Genomic DNA, 23,787 nt, shown 5'->3' with positions numbered 1-23,787 from the left:
CGCCGCTGATGCTGCCTCCATGTCCATAGCCGCCCCCGTAGCCACTTCCAATACTGCTACTGAAGATGCCACGTTTTTCGGTTTTCTTGTCGTCGGTTTTAGCCTCGCCGCATTGGGCAATGCTGGCGACTGCTAATACCAGTGAAGCAACCTATTTTTTTATATTCAGGTTATTACAGTTTTTAAGATGAAGCCGCTCACTTACCACAAGAGGCTTCATGTTGTGTGTAGAAGAAACTGACAAGTGATGGTTTACCCTTAGAGAGGTGGATTTATATATGGATTCGAGTGGAAAGGGTTCCTCCCCAATCTACCCACTAACAAGACGTACTTTCACTGGGTGAATCTGCAACCCATACCACCCATACATTCACAAGTTCTAGACGCATCGTTGAACATGCAGTACCATACCTAAGTGCTACCGAAGCAACGAACTGTTTAATAACAGATGCATGCTTCACTCATTGTTCATAAACCATAAGAAAATTATTCAAAGGAAGATAAAATTGAGATCTAAGTTGACATGCAACATTCCTAACAACTTTAAAACATTATTTAATAAAAATACACTTCCTACGTAATTTTTCAGAAATTCGCCATAATTCTTCATACAACATCAGATTATTTCATTTTTAATTATCTGTAATCTTAAAAAAATTTTGTGTAATTAATTATTATATGCAAATGAAATTGAGGGAGATTCTTTAAATTCGTCGTGAAATTGTTTTGCATAAATCAGGACAAAATATAATAACGTAACCGGTAAAACACATTCTTTGTTTGGTCAATATTTGTTAATTGGTCGATATTAGCAACCGCAAAGAAATATGACAAAGATTTTTTCAGCTTTCCGGCTGACATAAAAATGTAATGACTTTATGAATGGAAATTTGAAAGTCATGATACAATAGCGGGTACTTAGCGAGAACTGTATCAATAATTACCAAACAAAAGATTGGAAACTTTCATCAGAAATTAAGGATAGAAGAGGAACTGCACCAAAAAATTAAATTCAAAGATTCCCAATTTTACTTTACTTTCATAATCAAGGAAACGTGTGCACCTGTTAAATTACATTGTTATCTGATGAATTTGAGGAAACCATTTCTTAAAAAACGAGCTATATTAGTTGAAATAATTGATTAAGTGGTGTTATTAAGCGCAATCTTTTAATTGTGATTGCATAAATGTAGCATATGTTAATCAGGAAAAGACGTGGTTGGTATAATCATTCACTAGAGGACGCCAGTATGATTAAAATAGCAAGGGTGTGATCAGTGGTCGTTTCCGAAGTTTCACACACACCTCTTCCTTTAATGTCTCAGTAATTTCAAGCGAATCGAAGCGATGAAAGTGGTGCAGTGATACTCAGTTTTACGTAAACTGAAATATTCATTTCTTAAGCGGTGCAATTATGATAATCACGGAAAATAAGATTAATGAAAATGATTCATTCCCACACACGTTTACGGTTTAGTTAGAATGTTGCCATCTGCGAAGTGTAATAATTTTTGTTACTCGAACCGACTGGGTGCCATAGAAAGTGAAGAAATGTAACAGTAGCGATGTTCCTGTTTGGAGGAAATTGTCCAGTCTAATTAAAAACTCCATATGAATTTCTAATTATGTAAAAATAGCGACATTCAAGCAGGTCTAATTGTAATTGCCGCCGCAAACATGCGATATATTTTCGTAAAACTGCAACTTCCGCTTCTTTGTAACATAAACTGCCCCAGTTTTGAACTTGTTGCGTAAGAAATTTTTTCGAGTATTGCACCGCCGGGAGGCAAAATCGTTGCAATGTTATTACGGTCTCGATCGCCACTAACCCACAATCAATTATTTTTAAAGTGTCCAAGAATCGAACGCTAGCAGCAGGAAATAAGCAAATATCATGGTTCGATAAACCCGACAAGACCAAAATCGTTTCAAAATTATTTTGCAAATGCAAATCTTTTGATGTCTCTAGAAAGTTATACTAAGATCGAAGATTAGGAATGGCAAAAATTACGTAATTCGGTAATAAACGGATCTAGGAAATTTTAATGCAGACACGAAATTGTAAATTCCACCAAGCGTCACATCGCCTTGGGTCTCCTGGAGGAATTTTAATTTTTTGGTTCTCACAAAAGTCGGGCTTTTAAACGGTTACTGAGTAATGAGGTGTGTTACTAAACCAAATGAGAGTGCATTTGCATGCAATTTAAATAATGTAACGTATCTCGAACAATAATTATCTCATTTGATAGACGTGGATTAGAGGCTGCGAACTATATAATCAAGACCAAAGCAAGTTTTAGTTTACTGGAAATCTTAACATTTTCAAATAATTAAGCAAGAATGCTTTGTTGTATGTTACTTTTAAATTTCTTCACGTTCACTGCATTATACGTTATTATGACTCAATATTTTATTTTGTGTCGATAAAATTATATAATTTTTTTGTCTTCCATTGTTGAAATGCTATACTCCAAATATAGACGGCTTACAATCACACAGTTATTAAAATGAGGATTTAATATTCCATAATATGCAAATTTCTGCAACAATGCAAGAAATGTTTGGCAGAAATTCACAAAGGAATAAATATGTAACAGTTTCAGGATGTTAATACTAACTCTCCACAATTGCAATTTTCTGAAATAGTTGCAATGTCATTACTCTTTACATGATTTACATAAATGACGAAATAAATTTATTTTTTTAGAGTCATTTATGTGACGAAAGCTATAAAACGGAAATGAACGTACGGTAATATCATCACCCTAATTATCATATCTCGAAACTCTACTTTTGTTAATTTTTTTTTGTTTTTTTCTTTTTTCTTAAAAAAAAACTGCACACGATGATGAAAACCAAATAACTACATATAATGTTACTTTAATTATTACCAGAATAGTAACTCCTTTACGTTGTGAGAAAATACAGGCTGTCCCAATCAAAAAATTGCAAATTTGGACGCAAATTTTAATTTTTACACTTTGTATATATTTTACTTAGTTAAAACTTGTGTTTTACCAATAACGTTACGCAAAAACTTATTCTATGTCGATCTAGTAGTATGGTGAACAAGTATTTCAAATTAATCTATACATTCCAAGTAGCATATAAAATTAGACCTCGTATCTCGTATCTTTATTTACTTTTAATTCTAGAAAAATTAATCTACAAAATAAAATTTAGAATTAAAAAGAATACAGAAAACAAATTCACTGAGACTCATAGTCATTATTTGGATAAGTCATCACAAAATTTTTAACAATTGTGTCTTGATTGATTTATTTTGAGTGTTTTTGTGTTTTCTGTAAAGTTTGATTTTGAAGTTACGAGGTTTGATAATTAAGGTGACGATATGACTAATGGTAGATTTGCATTAAACTAAAGCAAATAGAGCACAAACATTCCGGTGTTATAATCATTTGAGTAAATAGTAAATAAGTAAAGGTAATTCATAACTACGTCTAGTTGCACTTAAAGTACCAAAAATGTGAGTTCCTGACCTCAATGACTAATTACTAATCACAGTTATTTATTTTTAACTTTTTGTTTAATGTTAATTTGTATCTGAATGGTTGAATATAATAATTTTCATATTCAGTGAATGTAATGCAGACAGGTGATAATGACGATTACTAAACCGGTAGAATGTCAGTTTTGAAGAGATATTTGTATCATAGAAACTTGAGGAAATCATTGAAATCCGATTGCATTCATTTCGGATGAAATTTATTCGTATTATTAAACTTCCATCAATGACTTCCTGATGGTTACGATAATAGGCTTAGTTTACATATTTATATATGAAATAAATTTTTGTTTATACTTATTGCAATAATCTTTGTCCCTTCAAATACTTTAGAAAGGCAATTTTTATAATTTATGTGTGAAACTGAATTCTTTATGATCTAATAAAATTAAAATATGTGCTCACACTTTGTGTGATTAATTTTTTGCACCTTTGAGATTTAATTGGTCGTGCGTGTATCAAAATACATAATGGGCAATAAACTGAAACGATTTATTACAACAGTTTTTTTTATTATAATTAATATGTTGCCGTGAGTGCAACAACATCAAAAGAGTCTGGTTTACTTATTATTTCTCAGCGTTTAATTGTAGAAAATTGAGCAATTTTAGTATTATTGTAATTACATTTTTTAGTTGGGTCTCAAGTGGCTATTTTTAACACTCTGATTAATCTTTAAATTGCTTCAATGCAGTCAAATAAGATTTGAAATTTATTCCATGACAGGCAACCAACTATACAACTTTCCCCCATCCATCATGAAATTAATTCTATATTTGTGTCTATTAGCTTTTTGGCAAAACTACCGCAAATTTCGAAACTGTTACCAAATTTTAATTATCATTGTCAATTTAGGACGTGACTAAAAATTAATTAAGTGCTATTTTATTACATAAATGATTTTTGACCGCACCCGACATCAATAATAAGAGATCATTTGACATTTAATTTTTACATTTTCGGTGTTCTAGTTTTTTTCTCTAGTTCAGGAAAGTTCAAAAACTGTATTCACCATTCTTCCTTATAGTGAGTCTGTATAAAAAAAAGTGAACGCAAAACTTTAACCTCCGGTTATATTTCTTCCTCAATGTGCACATCGGTGTTGATGCATCAACTAGACTAATATAGATCTCAGCGAAAGTTGGGCGTGTCGCGGCTTTTGGTGTTGTCCATTTCAATTAATACACAAAAAAAAATACACAAAAGAATTTTTTTTTTGATTTATCTCTGATAAAAGTGGAAGAAATTTTTTTGAGCAAAAGGAGGAAGCGAACAGAAAAGCTTGGAAAACTGTAATAAGTGTTTGACAGACATAAAAGGAGGTATCTGCCATCTGGTTAAAAAGCATATTGAAGCTTAATTATTCATTTCCGAAGGCATTCCATTCAATAGCCTATTTTGCACCATTATATTTTATTGCCAACAAATTATTATCTAATTATGCAATTATTTTGTAACAGAATAGCACAATTAATTTGACAACTGATCCATCTTTTAATTTTTTTCATAATTGTGTAAGTAAAATAACTCAATTAGTATTGTTATTGCTCACAGTTATCCTAATAACGTTGTGCATGCTTTATTGCAAAATCTGTAATTATCTTCAATCGTAAAGTTCCACCTACAACAAAAAGATTGGAATTTGCACGTATAGGAGGGCATTCCAAACTTTTTCCGCCGTCAATAATTACATTTCCGTTTGCTGAATTGGTAAACCCGTCACTTGTGTTGTAATTTTCAGTTCATTCTCAAGGTTTTCAATAAATCAAACTTTTTAAAGCTCCATATTTGTCCAATTATCCAATTATTGTAACATTATACGCAACAATCAATTTTTTAAATCTAAGTTTGTTGTAATTTAATTATTGATTCATTATTAAAAGGACTGCAAAAGTTGTTAATGGTTTAGAACATTTTTCTCTCAAAAACAATAATTAATTAACCAGGCAAAATTCTTATCACTAAGGACCAGTTTCATAATCGAATTAAAGAGATTTTAAAATTAATGTTGGTTTAGAATGTGAAATTTTTGTCAACAAGCCCATACGAATCAGCACATTCTAAACTAACATTAATTTTAAAGTCCCTTTAGTTTGATTATGATACTGGCCCTAATTTATTTATATCAAAAAAATTGGTATTCTTATATTTTTATATACATTTATTTTTAATGCGATATGAGCTCGATAGATGGAGCAGTGATTTAAGATCGACTGAAAAAGTTTCAGAGAAAGTCGTTAGAGCTCGCCAACACATTTGAAACAATAATATTAAAATCACTGTATCTCTAATAAAATCCCAATCCACTTCTTGAGTAATTGATAAGGTGTGGCAAAATAATGGCGATATCAATCAAGGCGTTCGCTTCTTTCCATTACATAACGAAAAAATTCGCTGCTGCTTTAAAACTCCCGGAAACGGCCATTAGAAGGTCCGTTTCCTGTAGTTTGTTTCAACTTTCATAATATTGTCCAGATGATGCATTTGGGGTTGAAAGGATTCCGACTTTCACACGATATTTTTAAAATAATGATCAGTGTTTCTTTGGCAATTATTTTAATGGATTTAATCTGTTGCTCGGTTGGACTGGTTGCAAATATGACCATTTACGAAATATGAACTTCAGCAGACCATAACAATTAGTTCCAGCCAAGAAGTAATCTTCAAGACAATAGCCTTGTAAATTTATTCATCAAATCTCACGATAGAATTGATCAAACTGTTTATTGATTGCTTATTTCCGACTTGTAGAAAGGCAAAATTTGGGTTGTCTGAGGTGTATTTGCTTTAAAAAAGAATGCCTCATTTATTTACTCTCACTTGTAACTCATCATAAATTGATTAATTAATGTTAAATGAGATTATTCACATTTGGAATCCGGCATGTAAAAAATTACAATTTTACGAGTAGTTTTATAAACGTAGCAGTGAATGATTGTTGCACTAAATGATCAAGATCATTTAACCAAGTCGACATATGTAAAATCACAAAAAACAAAACCAAATTGCAGTCGTGTTTTGTGATTTTATTTACATTTATTTTATTTAGATCAGACAGGGAAAGTGTTTCTGATTCCCTTCACTAGTGATTGGTCCGTTCTTTGTGCGATTTATATGAAGCGAAGAAGAATATGTGACAACATCCACTACTCTGTTATAGTTCCGCCTGAATTCATCTGAAGATGTTTGGAAATAAGAAAGCAATATGGTGTTGATTTGAATATTTATTTGCACTTGCTACCTTAATTGTTCGAATAACAATCGTTTATATGTCAATTTGTAGATTGAAACTAAATGCTCTTTGTAATAGCATTTTTCGTTTGTTAAAATTGCATAATGTGATGAAAATTGTAGTAAAGATTTATGTTGTTCAATAGATGTATGTCTTAAATTTCTTTGTTTACAAGTTATATAACAAAATTAAAGAAAACGTACTAACAAATTGAAAATTAATTGCACACGATAATTAGTTTTTCAATAGAAAAAATGTAAAGAAGAACTAAATTGAATACCTATAGTATCTCGTAATTAGTTTGATTTATAGTACGTACAGAATACAGCTTGTTTTAAAAATTACATACAGTTTGTATAATGATACTTTTTACATTTATTTATTAATGTACTCGTAAATAAAAATGATACCAATGTATTTTTACCACCGTTGTGGTAAATTTAACTTGTCAAGTTGGAGTCCTCATCCAATTTGGTTGGATTTAAACAAATGTAACTGGTCATTAATTTTATAGGTGGAAAAGTTTATACTAAGTAAATTTACTTAATGGAACCGAATTAAAAAAAAAATCTTACTGTTCCTGTAAGATTATACAAGAAGTATTTATTAATACAGGGCTGTTCGGTTTTCGAGCTCCACCGTAGGGATCTCAGTTACTATAAGAGATATGAGGTCGGTTAAATTAGGGCATAGTTGCTCATTTTTATAGCAACAAACCACAGAAACTGGAATTTTATACTACTACTAGTACTGTAGTAACATATACAGGGTTCATATAAATGATTCATCCAATCGACATCCAATCGACTTCTAAATTCTTGATCATTTTATACATGATTCATTTTTATACAACTATTACTATCAATAAAAAATTGAAAGTTGTTGTCAGTTTAAGTAATATCTTACACTTGTAGCCGTTTTTTACAAATAGTGCGTTCAAATTACATTTGCATTTTCTTACTTGAAAATGACAATATTACTTATCTAATTCTTAGGTTTAATAGGACTTACGTTTTAAATAAAACGTAAGAAATGTTAATTGTTTCGAGAAGAATAGATTTATTATTGACTTATTGAGAGCTATTCAACGGCAATTTTCTGTTTGACCTGTAATAATAAAACTATCAAAATATCTAGTTTATAAATGGACTCAATAAATTGAGAGGCGGAAATTTTTGTTTTCTGATATTACAATTGTTTATAATAATCCTGTAGTTTTTTATCCATGTATTTAACTCTGGAAGTGTATGAGAAAGGTGTTCAAAAAGTACAAGTGAAATGTTTAATTTTTTTGTTTGAATACATTAACATTGCAAAGTTTTCTTAATTTTGCAAGTTAATTATAATTTTAAAACAATTTGTACATAGTGTGCATATATTAATCCTTTCAAATTCCAACTGGGAGTAATGACACTTGTATGTGAGTAAACAATAAATCGTAAAACTTGATTAATAATTTGAACTAATAAATTAATAAAATGAAAGTTTACGCAGAATTATTTAAAGAGTACGCATTGTCAGTTTATAGTCGTCTAAAAGGTGGGGAGTAAAGTGTTAAAACAGACTTGCTTTCTTATTTTTGGCCATTGATTCTATTATTTCTTGATGTACCGTTTGAAATTTTAAAGCAATTTTGATAAAAAAAAAACGAGATATTAATAACGACACATTACTCGTTCTCGGAGGAGACGCCAAAGTAAAATGTGAAGCAAGTTCAGGCGATAGCAACTAGTGGTTAGTAAGAGATTGTACTAAATAGTCTGTAAACAATTACTTTCACGTCCAAGCTTCTGTCATTATCTAACACTCAGAGTTCAAGTTTACTTAATAAGGATAGTAGAACCACCTTTTAGCAGAGAAGGTAAAATCTTTGTTATATTAACCATGTAAAAAGAAAGGTCGTGAATAAAATTTACAATAATAAATGAAATTTCTCGTCACTCTTCAAACCACAACCGTTTACTGCCTGAAATGAGACAGCAGGTTTGACGTTTTTATTGATTCGCTAGTCATGAACTTCGAAGAAAGTGAAATGGGAGTGAATTTTAGAGTAGTCGAGGAGTCTCCGGATATCGTAATTTTGTTTGGTATATAAATAGTAACACTTCATGGTTTCTCGCAGTTAACAGCCTTCTTTGACAACAGGTGTTATTACTATGAATCCTTTTGTAAGTAAAACAGGATTAAGTGTTACTACAGTGGTTGTGTAAATGCTGTTTCAGGCTGTTATTCTTGCACTTTGCTGTCTAGCACACGCTCGTCCCGGCTTTGAGCATCAAGGCCACCATCTTGAAGGAGTCCCAAATGAGTCACATTATGGAAAACTGCACTACCCCAAATACGACATTATCCACTTAGGCAGTGCCATCAAAGACACTCTACCTCCTGCAGTAGTTGAAATCACCAAAAAAGTTGTAATCAAAGAACCCAAACCGTATCCTGTTAAAGTACCTTTTCCGGTACCCCATCCTGTCGAAGTCCCCAAACCCTATCCCGTAGTACACACTAAACTCATCAAAGTACCTCATCCAGTCCCTGTAGAAATAATTAAGAAGGTTCCTGTCGCTTTTGAAGTTCCCAAGCCTTTCCCAGTACCAGCCGAAGAATTTAAGGGTCATCACGGAGGATCTGAAGGTTCCTTTGGAGGTTCATTTGCTGGTCATGAACAATTTGGGCATCAACAATTAAACGAAGTTCACGAAGGGAACCAAGAAGGTGGAGGTCAGGAAGGAGGCTTTGATGGAGGCTTCCAAGGGGGTGAACACACAGGAGGCTTCTCAGAACAAGACCAATCGGGGGCTTATGGTACCCAAGTCCACGCTCAAGCCCAACAATTTGGGTGGGTACCCATACAAATGGTGGCTGGTGAACAGCAGGCGCAGGAACAACATCAAGGGTCGTAGTAAACCAAAATTGTAGCTTTATATATTGTTTTCGTTATTTTGTTTTAAATAAATTTATTTTTCTAAATTGTGTTTCACTCACTTTACATTTAAAGTACTCGTAGAAAGGCTTTTCTACACTTTTTGCTACGCTGATTTGCGTTTTGCGCTGGCCCGTGTATTGTCAATGACATTGCGTGAAAGTGAACCGTTATAAATTAATAATAATTATTGGATTACTATCGAAAAAAAGTAGTTTGATCAAAAATAAGATAAACTATTTACAATGCAGGAGAAATTCACAATTGGTCTCACTTTTTTTAAATAATTTTTATTTTATTTTATAGTAAAATACAGAGTGTCTCAACTAAGATTCTCTCAGTTAATCAATATCTTTGGTATATATAAACGTGGTTTTTAAATTTTCATTAACATAAATTAGTAGCATTTGCAATAAATTTTAATTTTAATCCAACACCTCTTAATAATTGAACAATAACAATGGAGTTTTAAACAAAATCACGAGTGAGGAAAAGTATAACACATTTGTGATACTTATTTTTTAGTTTCCTGATATTTAAAAATGAACTTGAAATGACAATTAAAGGTGCTGGATAAAGTTTTGTATGACACACGTGTTTTATTGCAAATAAGTCACTTAAGGACAGTACCCCACTCGCCCTACGGGCTTTTCAAGTAAACTTTTTCTTGCGTGACATATTTGTAATATATCAGGCTGGTACCATAAAGAATCATTATTACCTAATTTTAACACTTTCAAAAAAGTTTTTAACATTACAAAAAAAATATGTTTTTTTACAACAAATGTTTCATAGAATTGTCAAGCGATTTTTTTAATTGAAAAAAAAAATTTTTTAAATGCCAATGGACAATGGACGTCTTGTAATCGCGATTGTTATTTTAGGAGTCACAAATGGTTTTTTTGGCCTTGAAAATACAGATTAATAATAACTTTATAAAGAAAAGTGTCTCCAACTTTGTTAGTGTCAATTTTTTGCACCAAAATATTTTTGCACAAAAAAACTGCATTTTACGTGGAATGATTGTAACATTTAACTGTTGTAACGCTTTAGGAGACCTCAGATATAAAAAATGAACAAAAAAGTAATTTTTAGTTTTTATATCCATTTTTTTTAAACACTATCTGTTGTATTATTATAGAGAGTGAATATAAAATATGGAACTAAGCGGTTTTTTTGTAAATCATTTGCTTCCAGAAAATAATAATTAATACAAATTAAGATAATATAAAAAATGTGATCGTATTTTGAAAATTAAATTCTGTTTTGTTTTTGAGTTATGCGATTTTTTTAATAAAAATAATACTTAGATCATCACCTTTATGAACAAAATAGGTTTATAGTGGGTTGCATTAAAAAAATTTTTTTGTTGAACTCAAGACAAAAGAAAATTTTGAAAAATTTTATTCTTGATAAAACATCACATTTTTATTTTTTTAAATTTTATTTTACTTTAGCATTCATCAATTAGTTTTTTCAAATAATAAATAGTTTAAGCCAAAAACGCTTGAATCCATACTTTTGATTCATCTGGTATGTATGATTAGCTCTAAAGCGTTTTATAATATTATTTCGAGTTTTCGACTAGTTGATTTAGGTAGTGGAAACATATTAAATTTCAATTGCTGAATTTTAATTTTAGTTTGAACTTTTTCTTTTGTTGCTTATTAATAAATTAATTATATGGAACGTAAAGAAATTGTGAAGTGCTAAATAAAACCAACTTTTAAAAAGAACATTTTATTAAGTAGAAAATAAAGGAATAAATATAATTTAACTTAGACAGAGATGAAATGAGCAAAACGCAGTGCAACAATACTGATGAGAACAACAGAAAAGCAACGTCAGTCGCTTAATGATGGAACCCTCCAAATTCTTCGATTCCATGTCCTATTCCGAAACTTCCGAACCCTTCATGGTGATGTTCTTTGACCAGAACTGGAACGTGTTTCTCTACATAGACAGGTACTTTGACTGGGTATGGTACAGGTTTGTGCACTGGATAAGGTACTGGTTTGGGTACAGGGTATGGGTGAGGCACTGGTACAGGTACCTTGACTGGTACTTTAACAGGATAAGGTACTGGTTTTTCGACCGGGTAGGGTACTGGTTTTTCGACAGGAACAGGGTATGGTTTGGGTATATGGACGGGGTATGGGCGGTCAACAGGTACTGCCACTTTGACAGGGTATGGCACTGCCACTTTCTTGACCACTGGATAGGGTACGGGATGTGGTACTGGGTATGGAACCTCCTTAGTGATGGTCACGTGTTTGACATGGCCGTGTTCTTCAATACCGCCCCCAAGACCAATTCCATGACCAAATTCGATGCCACCCCCGATTTCATGGCCACCCCCAAAACCATAGCCAAAATCGAAAAGACCACGTTTGTCCTTTTTCTCAGCGGCTTTTTCGGTTTTTTCTTTCTTCTCTTCACCGGGGGTGGCGGAGACTAGCACCAAACCCAATATCAAAACCAGTGCACTCTACAACAAAGAAAATTAGCACTTGGGGGTTTCACCACACTGACACTTACTTGAAGCTTCATATTGGATGTGTTTACGACTGATAATGGAAACAGACGCTTGGGTTGTATTTATATTTCTTGGGGGATTTGTGTCAAAACTTTGCACTATGGCTTTCTATCCCCCCTTTTTCTAGTGTACATACGTTGTAATAAGAAAATACAATGCTGCGACAGACCGATACAGTCTTACTCACCTAAATATAGACCAGTTCCCAAAGTTACATAAAAATGTAACGTGTTGCATGATAAAGTTACCCAACTAAGTTTCTTATAGATTTGTGCGTGGCACGCATCTCTTCTCTTCTCTCTGGTTCACATAGTTAAGACGAGAGTAAAAGTTGACCTTGAAATAGTTAAGCAACGGTAGACTTCTTCCGTAATTATAGATTTATGGGTTACGCTACCGATGCCATGCAGATGATCTAAACCAACCTTCATAATTATAGTTTCTAATTAAGAATTTCAGCGCAATCAGAAATTTAGGGCATTTTCTATCAAATTCTACATCACTTAATTAGTATTTTATATAACAAAACATTTACACACGAATGACTAATCTAATAACATTTAAATTTATTAGTAGTTAATGGCTCAAACAACGATATAGATTATCGATTATGTCAATTAATAAGCATCTGTAGGATACAATCAGTCAATAATAAAGACATATCCATTACGCAATTGCTACTCTCACACGAAACAATCGAACAAAGTAGAACAGAAAAATCTTTACGTGCATGTATATTACTCAGTGATCTGTAGAACAAAAAAGGACGAATTTCACTTAAATCTAGCGAATGGAATTAATCGAAAAATGTGTAACAACAGTGCCAAGAGGTGAAATAAACATCGAAGAAAATAGAGCGTATTATATGATTTCCTTTTATGTAATTTGCTAAACAAAGTGAGTGGAGGAAACTCCTCAAAATTATGCAGAAATAAATTAGTGCACCGTTTCGTGGAAGCTGACAATGCCAAAATAAAAATTTTATATAAATTCGTGACATGTTTAATTTTTGTTACTTCGCTTTCGTTATGTTGCAAGTGTCGGAAGTGGTGAAATATATGTTTGGAAATGATCAAAAGAAATTTTTATTAATTACATTACGACCTTCCAAAATAGAAACTTAGGGTAATTAGTAAAGTTTTTTGTCTGAAGTTATTATTTCAATGTTGCAATTGGAGTTGAACTAGTATTAGAATAAAACCAAATGAAAAGATGACCGTGTTATATGAGATCCAGATCTCTGGTGTGTCATTGTCAAGGTAGAAAAGAGTAAAGACGACAGGCTTAGCCATGCGTAACCCAGAAAAGACATTGAAAAGCAAACAATGGTATTTTTGCTAAATATTTCTTATTGATTATGTAATCTAATCGTCGTGAATAATTAAATTAGTTCACATCAAAAGCAAGACTTGTGTCCAAAAATGGTATCACTGATACTATTCTCTGACTAATGACCTTATCATAATTTTACAAGTAGATCAGTGACATAATTTTTACTGTCACAGTGTCATTTATTTATCTTATTAATACTTTCAATTAGTGGTGGTGATACTTAGTAAAACAACTAGTGCTATTATTTTTCTACGAAAGCAGATCAAAATTTAGTTTATAGCCCCATATTAACTAAAAATGTAATAGCACCGTAAATGCAACGGAAAAGCTGAAATAATGCATAATTAATTACGAGAAAGCAAATTATTTCAAAATTTTACCACAATTGTGACTTGATAATTTAATGAAATTAATCCTGAAGCAGACATCTGGATATTTTTCTGACTTTGTATAAGCATGGCAAAAACAACTCGTCTGTTTTGGACATTTAAAGAATACCAGGGTAGATTAGTGAGCGAAACATAAATATTTTCTGTCTGTTATTTGGAAAATTGATTAAACAGATTAAATGAATGGTAGTTTTTAATAAAACTTACTTCGTCTACTAGCAACTGACCAGTCATTATTAATGTTGTGGAAATAATAAGTGTAATAAGTGATAAAACCAAACTAGTGGTTATGTATTGAATGCTACTTTTCTGTAAGAAAATTTCTGAAAAATATTACAAAAAATGCAATTGTGTTACCAAAAAATAAATCAGGGCGACTCCTACAACAACCCCTGAAAAAGTAAACATGAATATTGGAGTGTGCACTAAATCGTTAATTCTATTAGCAAAACTGTAACATATCTATTTAGTTAATGGAGGAAAATATTATTTGGTAGTTTTCTTACTAAATGAGACGTTGATGAAGTTTCACACAGCTTATTAACTCTTTATAAATAAAGTTTTGGTACTTCTTCTCGAGTTTAATTCCTTTCTGTCCATTTTTTACAAGATAATCATTAATTTGTTCCAATTTTTGACTAAGCAAAAAGCATTGAAATATCAAATGAAATATTATATAAGTTAAACCAAAAACAATTGAAGCTATAACAAATCCAATATAAACAAAACCAATGTAGAAGAACATGATATATCCTGCCGTCCATTTGTTAACATAATCCTTGTATATTTTAATAGAAAGATATATTTCGGACGCATCATGAGTAAACGAAGCCATTATAACACCTCCAATCAACATAGCAACGACATTCAAAAATGAATAAAATTTTACAATCCTGGCTCGTGTTTTAATTCGATCAAACGTGCCTTTTCCTAAACTTTGGAATGGCCAAAAGTGAGAAAAATTCTCGTTGACAATTTCGTGATATTGTTTTCGTTTAGTAAAAAACGAGAAGAAGGAACACAAAGCCTGGAATTTAAAGCTAATAATTAAACTTATCAAATAAAACAAAATTTTACAATTGTAGATTTTACAATAAATATGGCATATTTTCCCAACATGTCCACATCTAGTGTTGAATATACCAAAGTACAAACAAGTGTTTCTAAAATACAGTACGCAAATGAAAAAATCGCAAGAATTTTAGGCCATTTTGAATAAAGAACGAAATCGGGCCAGTCGAGCAGCTCGGCCAAAACGTCATCTAAAAATTGATTTTTGAGAGTTGATTTTCTTCTAGTGATTTACCCTTAATTCGAATTTCAAAGAAATTTGTTATTGTAGCTTGTAGTTTTCTCATGACTGTTATTTGAGATGTAATGAGTAAAGTGTAGTTTGGTTGAATTCTTTTAAAAATGCACTTTTAAAGATTTTGCTTTTTATTTCTATTGTCTAAACTCTAAGTCATTATAAATTACATAATGAGTTACAAGTTTGTAAAAATAAAATTACAAGCAAGGAACGGAATATTGTGTTATTATTTTTGTATCAATAATGATGATTTAATCGCAAAATTTGAAAATTACTTTGTGTCGCTTTTATTGGAAACGTTCATCAGAAATGACAATATCGACGTAACTTTTGTGTACAACTGGAATAAAAATTTGTATTAGAACTTCTAAGAGATATTTCATACCGAAATAAATAAAGTGTGGTTTAGATTAATAATGCCAGAACTTGAAAAACTAATATGATATTGTGATTTGGTTAAAAAAATATGATAAAGTTTTCTATTTGAGAGACTCCATAAATGACAAGGCAACAATACTAAAGTATCGAAAAGTCTTCCAGACTGAAAACAAAACAAATCAAAAGTGAAACACTTTAAATTTATGCAAACCTCGTTTTCCATAAGCTGTCCTGTGATTCCAAACCCAAAAGTTATTAAAGATCCAGTTATGGCCATTGTAGTTCCTCGTACCAAAGAATTCGCAAAGTTTTTCTAAACAAAAATTATTAAATAATTTCCTCTACTAATACGCAAAAAATACCACATAAAAAAGAAGACATACAGAAAATATTACACCGCTAGACATTACTATAAAGATTGGAAAATAAACAATATCATTCATTTCTTTTGCGACTCTAGAATTTTTTTTTAATAATTTAGTGTTTCAATGTTGTGTTCAGCATACTTGAGCAGTTCTTGGTGGTACTTAATACAAGACGTCAATTCTTCTTTGACATGATTTTGATACAAAATATCATTACCTTCAACTGGTGGTTCTCTTCGAAGACCATCGAGCCGTACATTTAATAAAAAAAACTGAAACTTAAGATGTAAAGCAAAATGAACAAAAATGAAACTGGTAGAAATCATAACAAATCCGGTGAAATACAACGTCATATAAAAAAACACTAAAAGTGGAACGGCCCTTTCGCCTAAGTAATCAGTATATACTCTCACTGGAAACATAATATCATATTCATCGCCAACCCAAGGCAAACCAGCAGTTGACGTTGCAATTGAAGCTAAAATTGCAGCCATCGTATAAAGATTTGCAGAGTAGCCGAATTTCTTGATTTTTTGAAACGCTTTGTCCCCAAGACTTGTCAAAGGCCAATAACTAGCAAAAACTCGTCGGCGAAGTTTCATAAATTCGGAACCTTTCCACAATGCTATTAAATAGCAAGAAAAACCCTGGAAAGTGGTGGTAATTAAGCATAAATGTGGAATATAAAGCGTACTATAGATGATCCAAAAGCCAACAAACTGTATTGACTCCAGAACAATTCCAGAACTCCTCGCACAGTTACAAGAACGTAAGAACAAAAAACCGTCGTGGCAGCCATGTAACATAGAAAACATACAGCCACATGTTTCATGATTCTGTGTCGTAATAAAATTTCTGGTAAAGCTCGCAAGACTAATAAGGGATCATCTAAATAAAAGCAAATTTTTTATTGTTGAAGTTATAATTTTTCAGTATACCTACTTGTTGGTAGTTTTTCCATTTTGTTTCACTGAATGCATTTGATGAATGTAATCAATTCAGCACCAAGAGAAATTAATGGTGTAATAAATCAATTTTTAATAAAGCATTGATTGCATCTCGATGAATTATGAAAAAAACCTTGTTTGTTGCATGAATTGTTTCGGAATAAATAAATAATGCGTTTTGTTATTGTTTCAACATTTTATTCAATTAGAAAAATATAATCTCAACAAGGGTTACAGAAGCAACTATAACTATTAATATCACATGTGACATTCATGGATTGAGCAACTGGAATATCTGTAACTAAAGGAAAAAATTAATTAGAATTGTAAAAAAACAACAAGAAATATTACCGTACCAAAAACAAAAACATTAATGAAGGTGATGTGAGAATTCGAATCCTTCTCCAATGCTTTCAATGCCTTCGTGTCCTCCAAATTCGTGTCCTCCAAGTTCGTGTCCTCCAAATTCGTGATGTTCGTGATGATGTTCTTTGATGTAAATTGGGACTTTCTTTTCAACGATGTATGGAACTTTAACTGGTACTTTTACAGGTACATGAACTGGGTAAGGTTTAGGCACATGCACAGGTACTTTGACTGGGTATGGCACTTTGACTGGAACCTTGACAGGGACAGGGTATGGTTTTTCGACAGTTACTGGGTATGGTTTTTTGACAATGACGGGGTATGGTTTAGGTACATGAACAGGGTATGGTTTAGGCACTGGAACCTTGACTGGTACTTTCACAGGATAAGGTACATGTTTGATAACTGGGTAAGGTACGGGGTGTGGTACCGGGTAAGGCACTTTTTTGGTGATGGTGATAGTCTTGATGTGTTCGTGGTGGTGGCCGTGACCGCCTCCGAATTCTTCGCCGCCCCCGAAGTCATAGCCGCCTTCAAAACCGCCGAATTCGATCCCGCGTTTTGTGTGTTTCTTTTCTTCTTGGGCTTCCTGAGCGAGGGAGAAGCCTAAGAAGGCGATGAGAATCTGGAATGGATGCACGTTATGGGAGTTAGCACTCACTTGGGTCACTTACAATAAACTTCATTGTTGTATTAATCCAATGGTTAGGCACTGACTGATGCTTATCACACCGGCCAGCTTGTATTTATACGAATTTACTTTCCCCAAAGAACCCTTAGTTCCGCTCATGTGTAAAAACGCACTTTATTTGGGTCGCGCTTAAATTAATGCCTTTTCTTTTACATCATGAGTATGGAAATATTACTTCGGTTAACAAACACAGAAATTAAGACGGTAATTAGATAAGACTTCCTCCAATGATATAATCGTAATGATTTTGAAAAAATTCCGGCTGTACGTTATGTATTATGTTTATCTAATTTGTATTTGGCATGTTGTTATCGCATAACTAGAACACGAAAATGCAGAATTAATTCATAAATGATTTATCTCTGTTATGCAACTTGGGTCGGAAAAGTCGATCATTAATGCAGGATCGCGGATTTGTAGCGAAGCTCCAGTTACGACATTCTTTAATTAAAAAATATTTCCAAACGCGAATTTTATACAGATTTGTAATTAGAGAAAACATGCAAAACAAAGTTTACAAATAACGTTTTGACTGACTAACTTTTAATTTCTATAAATAAAACAAATAAATGAAGCAGAAAATAGTTATTCTCGAGTAAGCGAGTATGTTATGTAATGTAATTATAAAGGGAACAAGCCTATTCATACAGAAAATACTAATTTGACTGTTAATGAATGCTTTTAACAACAAAGCTTGTGTGGTATAATTCCTACTGTCAGCTTCAGTAAATAAAATCGAATAGGAAACTAAAGAGGAAATGAAATTTTATTGCTTGCTAAAACAATAATAATCTTTTACTTCAATCAAACCAAGAATTTTTGTAAACGGACTAAAAGATCGAGAACGATTTTGTGTAGTTTTAAAAAGACAAAACTGACCATCTGTCTCTTATTGACATTACGTGACTTGTTCTTCCTTGTGGCAGGAGAGTGTAATATCAGTCGGAGTTTATCTAATCAAGAGCAAGGCTCCTATTTCAACACAAATTGAATTCCGTATTTATTTAGCATTTCTACACAAAAATATTTAATGTGAGTATACTTTATGTAGGTTGCTGATTATGTACTCAGAATGTGTAAACATTTTATTTAGTAGGAATTACTGAATGAGTTCACATATTTGCAAAATTTTGTTGTAATAAAATAATAATCTTATAAAATTCCTATATGACATTGAAATGTTTGATTCTTTGACACATATTTGCTTATAGTTATATCCTTTGAATAATTCATATTACTAATTAACTATTAACATAAACTACTGCTATCACTTACTGTGCATATAAAAAATGTTTTATACAGGTGTCCCACCTAAGACTTTCGGACCTAATATCTCTATTGTTTGCCAACGGATTCTAACAAAATTTAAAATGTAGAGTATGTAGTAGGAAGAAATTAATATCAAATTACTAAAACAACCCTAGCCTTTGAAAAAACCGCCAATAAAAATGCCATAAGCAAAAATCTATCTTTGAAAGAGGTCCCGCTTACAAAAAAAAAGGACTAAAATTGTGTTAAAAGTGGCTGAAGATGCAAAACCATTGGCGGCTATGAAAAAATGGAGCCGAATTTTGGTCACCCTTATCTGTCAAAAGACAATGACATTGATATTTGACCTTTATTGTTTCTCTAACTTTAAAAAGTTAATAACGTAATTTAGGAACTGCATTTATTGGACTAACTAGTTCAATACAACAAAAGATGCTCGAAGGTACCATCATTATCATCAATAATTCTTTATTATTACTAATAACACAGATGATTTGTATTAGTGAAATAGATATACCTAAGTAAACAAAAGGTAAGTAATATAAAGTATAAAAACTGTACCCCAATGATATAATATTTTGATGTAAACCTATGTAAAATGTTCCGGGGAATCGATTGGCGTCAAGAAAACTGCAAAATTTGTAATAGTTTTGAAGTTATAAGCGAATTTATATTTTTAATATTTTTGACTTTATCACAAATTTTTTCGATAACTATTTATCGTAGAGCACTGATCTTTTTTGTATATGATAGAAAAGTAAATTTTCTTTCCAACGGTGCCAAATATATGAAGTTATCTCTCCGAGTTATTAACAATAAACCGCTCCGCGTATCGAAAATCGCCCAACAATTTTGATAAAAATCGAAAAAATTAAAAACTTCAAAATTGTCCATTTGCACTCTTGGGGGTTCAAAAGAATTAGAAAAGCACAAAAACGTTGTAAAAATGCGAAAAATATATTTTTGGTGGCTCAGCGGCATAAGGTCCCGCTTTCCAGCAGGTAGGTCCCGAGTTCGAGCCCCGGTCAAGTCGGCAATTTTTCTCAAATTCAAATATAATTAAAATAAATGTCAAAAGAGGGCGGGCGCATAAGAGCGCGATCTTTAAAAACATGTGCACATGTTCTATCTAATAAGTATAAGAGAGAAAGCGCACAATACTAACTAAAATAAGCACTAATAGATGGCGGGCGTATAAGAGCGCGAACTTTAAAACAAAAGTGAAAATAGTGTAAAAGTTAATATAATATATGTAAACAAAAGGTAAGTTAAAAGTAAAATACATGAAAGGTAAGTTTTGTATTAAAAATGAAGGAAATTTTTTTTATTAATTATTGTTATTATTACTAATAACACAAATGATTTACATAAGTGTATTAGTGAAATAGATATAAGTAAACAAAAGGTAAGTAATATAAAGTATAATAAAATAAAAGTAGCATGAAATGTATACAGGGTGTTAAAAAAGAAATATTTCAGGAGGTAGTAGTACGGACCAAAACAAAAAAATCTTAAAAAACATAGGTCCGCAAAGTAACAGAATATTTTTTAACACCCTGTATATGTACAATTATAAATAAGTGCGCATTTTTTTTACATAGATAAACACTCCCTCTTTGTCTTTTCCTGCGCCACTGGTTTTCAATTAATTTTGAGTAATAGTAATAGAATTATTGTAAAATAATTATCACAAATTTTCTTTATTTATCAAATATATGAATATATGAAGTTATCTCCAATAAGTCCGGAGTTATTGCCAATAGACCGCTCCGGGTCAAAATTGATCCATTTAACGTTCTTTACATTTCTAAAGGTCTTAAAGACTCATATAAGTGCATAAAACGCCATTGGATTAAGTTTAAAAAATTCCAATTTTTTGAATGTCTGAAGATGAGCGGTAGTAAAATCGTAAAAATAGTTCACTTTCAGTCATTTTTTTTATTTGTTCAATTATCCGTTCATGAATGACAATAATTTGGTTCTATGCAACCAACTGTACGAGTACAAGACTCAAGTAACGTTCTTTCAAGTAACGACTCCTAATTATTTAAAACTGACGATATTTCATATATTTCATATACCTACCTAACTAATTATTGATAGGGTATATTTTGAGAATTTTTCAAAATTTGTTTGATAATAAATGAGGCCGTAACAGTTTTGTGTGTTTTATGAATGCTTTCTGTTTTTACACTAAATGAACTTGTACCTGTTAGCGCATCAAACTTTGATATAACAATTTCAAATTTTGGCTTGGTTAGCCAAGTAATCGCTTTCTTTATTTAAACACAAACCAGACCCGTGATTTATGACAAAATGGTATAATTTGCAACAAAAGAATCCTTTACAGACCGCTTTGAAGGGTCTTTTTGTTGTAAACCTTAGAATCTTATCCCAATTGCAGTTCCCCATTGCCTCCTAAATTTACGATGGCATAAGTAACAAGTCATACTTAAAGATGATTTTCAAAGTTAAGATGGAAAATTGTGTTTAATTCAAAATCTAATTGGTGTTTTTTTCTGATTTTGTAAACAATAGGAAGTGAATCTGCGTAGGTCAGTATAAAAATTAGAATTAAACTTTTTGGGAGAAAATTACTTTTTAATTTTTTTTTGGCTTTGTAAATGAAAAATTATCAAAAAATTCGAGAATGTACCTTACCAATGCCCAGGTAAGTGTGAAAAAATTCAACAATTTTATTTCATTAGAAGTGGGGATTTTTTTTCTGCGCGGAACAGATGCCGCACTCTTTTTCCTCAATTAATTTTTTCGTGAAATAGATACGTGTATTTTGTGCACTTTCAGGTAGATAATTTTGTATTGTTATGACCGCAAAGACTCAATGAAACAAAAAAATAATGCTTTTGGAATCTTTAATAAGGTATTCAGTTATAGAAAAACAGACAAGAATTTCGTTGAAATGTGGATTTGATCCCAACGCTGAAAGGAAATCTCACATATTTAACGAAATTTAACAGTTGCTCGACAATCCATTTCTGGCTGCGAATAATGTGGTTAACTCTCCACTGCGTGAAGCTAAACCACACTATTTTAGAGAATGACCTTGACAATAAATAATAAACAACAGTTGGATTAACATAATTAATAGTGATGGTGATAGTGATGTTCAAACTCATCCCCGGTAGAGAGACCGATTCCGCCTCCTAAAGACGAACCCTGGCTTCCTATGAGTCCACCTTGGAGACCACCTCCAAGAGACGACAATCCGCTCTCTCCCAAACCTTCAGAGAACCCTTCGTGGTGACCCTTGATAAAAACAGGTACTGGTTTCTTGATGATGTTGATTTCAGGGATGTGTACTGGGACTGGTTTGTGGACGGGCACTGGGTAAGGCTTAGCGATTGGGAAAGGAACCTTGAATGGTACTGGTACCTTGACTGGTACTTTCACTGGGACGGGGTATGGTTTATCGATTTTAACAGGGTAAGGCTTGTCAATATGGACTGGGTAAGGTGCAGGCACATGCACAGGGTAAGGCTTGTCGACTTTCACTGGTACTGGCACTTTAACTGGGTATGGTACTTTTTTCTCAATGTGTACTGGAACGGGGTGTGGTACTGGGTATGGGATTTTCTTGTGTAGAGTGATGTGGTGGATATGTCCATGGTGTTCTTCTTCAAGACCACCCCCGAGTCCAATCCCACTTTGGAGTCCTAGACCGCCTTCTAAACCTCCCAAAGAAAGAACATCATGTCCCAAATGCTCGCCTAAGATAAGACCACGTTTCGATTTAGAGGATTCTTCTGCAAGGACTGCAGATGTTAGCAGTAAAGCGCAAACCTAATTAAATCAATAAAAAATTATACAACAATTTGGTTTTTTATTTATATCTTGACTCACCAGAAATTTCATGATGTTGCTTGAAGGATTGACGATGCAACTGTGTTGGCTGGTTTTTGGTTAGCGGGTCTTTATATACCAATTAGGGGTTACCCCCAAAATTATTTTTTTTTAATAATGAATATTTTAGTTCCATTCTGCCGCAACAACCGTATTTAATTAATTTTAATAAAGCACCGGAATTTATGCTTATTTTTTTCGATTTTGTCACAATTAGATTGCAAAAGAAACTTGGTGGTAGTCACAAAATGTCTGTGTTTTTTAAAGTAGATCTTGTTTTGTAAATTTTGTTTTAATGTGATCAGATATGTGACATTTGCATCACTAGAATTCTTTCTAGACGTTCCAAAATATGCGTAAAATGAATTATGGATTTTATTACATTTAATTAAGATTCTTACGAAATTAAATATTTTCATAGAATTTATTTCCAAATTTACTAAACAAAAACCGCATTTAGTTTAATTTTTCTCATTTTCCTTTTACTATTATTTTGTCCAGAAATAAGTGTCCGATTCTCTTTAAAAATCATATTTTATTGAAACATAACTACAAGTTAACTTAATTACAATACAATAACGTGACTCAAAAATTTTTAGGAGTCATTTGAGTTATTTAAACTGAATTGATGATGTCTTGTGATAAACGTGAAATAATAGACAT

General features: G+C 32.1%; 6 protein-coding genes across 6 annotated transcripts; 1 reads left to right on the top strand and 5 right to left on the bottom strand.

Moving 5' to 3' along the window:
• Positions 1–8,788: 8,788 nt before the first annotated feature.
• LOC123005207 lies at positions 8,789–9,728 on the top strand. The gene is made up of 2 exons (XM_044398865.1): positions 8,789–8,926; positions 8,981–9,728. Exons 1-2 carry the CDS (start codon positions 8,915–8,917, stop codon positions 9,659–9,661), a joined length of 693 nt encoding a protein of 230 aa, XP_044254800.1. The 5' UTR covers positions 8,789–8,914; the 3' UTR covers positions 9,662–9,728.
• A 1,677-nt stretch (positions 9,729–11,405) lies between these two features.
• Positions 11,406–12,347, bottom strand: LOC123005208 (protein TonB-like). Its single transcript, XM_044398866.1, has 2 exons — positions 12,220–12,347; positions 11,406–12,169 (listed from the first exon to the last, which is right to left on the bottom strand). The coding sequence occupies exons 1-2, from the start codon at positions 12,229–12,231 to the stop codon at positions 11,534–11,536; spliced, it is 648 nt and encodes a 215-aa protein (XP_044254801.1). The 5' UTR covers positions 12,232–12,347; the 3' UTR covers positions 11,406–11,533.
• A 1,476-nt stretch (positions 12,348–13,823) lies between these two features.
• Positions 13,824–14,702, bottom strand: LOC123005154 (odorant receptor 85b-like). Its single transcript, XM_044398792.1, has 6 exons — positions 14,668–14,702; positions 14,445–14,576; positions 14,296–14,389; positions 14,146–14,247; positions 13,930–14,085; positions 13,824–13,877 (listed from the first exon to the last, which is right to left on the bottom strand). Exons 1-6 carry the CDS (start codon positions 14,700–14,702, stop codon positions 13,824–13,826), a joined length of 573 nt encoding a protein of 190 aa, XP_044254727.1.
• Positions 14,703–15,459: 757 nt separating this feature from the next.
• LOC123005205 lies at positions 15,460–16,771 on the bottom strand. The gene is made up of 6 exons (XM_044398862.1): positions 16,685–16,771; positions 16,132–16,637; positions 15,988–16,081; positions 15,837–15,938; positions 15,633–15,788; positions 15,460–15,587 (listed from the first exon to the last, which is right to left on the bottom strand). The coding sequence occupies exons 2-6, from the start codon at positions 16,590–16,592 to the stop codon at positions 15,519–15,521; spliced, it is 882 nt and encodes a 293-aa protein (XP_044254797.1). The 5' UTR covers positions 16,593–16,637; positions 16,685–16,771; the 3' UTR covers positions 15,460–15,518.
• A 347-nt stretch (positions 16,772–17,118) lies between these two features.
• On the bottom strand, positions 17,119–18,074 carry LOC123005209 (proline-rich protein 4-like). Its single transcript, XM_044398867.1, has 3 exons — positions 17,978–18,074; positions 17,294–17,928; positions 17,119–17,238 (listed from the first exon to the last, which is right to left on the bottom strand). Exons 1-2 carry the CDS (start codon positions 17,987–17,989, stop codon positions 17,308–17,310), a joined length of 633 nt encoding a protein of 210 aa, XP_044254802.1. The 5' UTR covers positions 17,990–18,074; the 3' UTR covers positions 17,119–17,238; positions 17,294–17,307.
• A 4,045-nt stretch (positions 18,075–22,119) lies between these two features.
• On the bottom strand, positions 22,120–23,159 carry LOC123005206 (tetra-peptide repeat homeobox protein 1-like). Its single transcript, XM_044398863.1, has 2 exons — positions 23,125–23,159; positions 22,120–23,064 (listed from the first exon to the last, which is right to left on the bottom strand). Exons 1-2 carry the CDS (start codon positions 23,134–23,136, stop codon positions 22,366–22,368), a joined length of 711 nt encoding a protein of 236 aa, XP_044254798.1. The 5' UTR covers positions 23,137–23,159; the 3' UTR covers positions 22,120–22,365.
• Between the last annotated feature and the right edge of the window lie 628 nt (positions 23,160–23,787).

This window comes from Tribolium madens, unplaced genomic scaffold (genome assembly GCF_015345945.1).
Source record: "Tribolium madens isolate multiple individuals breed KSU strain unplaced genomic scaffold, Tmad_KSU_1.1 Scaffold_20;HRSCAF=117;Tcas5.2_LG4, whole genome shotgun sequence".
Classification (NCBI taxonomy): domain Eukaryota; kingdom Metazoa; phylum Arthropoda; class Insecta; order Coleoptera; family Tenebrionidae; genus Tribolium; species Tribolium madens.
This window is presented reverse-complemented; position numbering and strand designations above follow the sequence as displayed.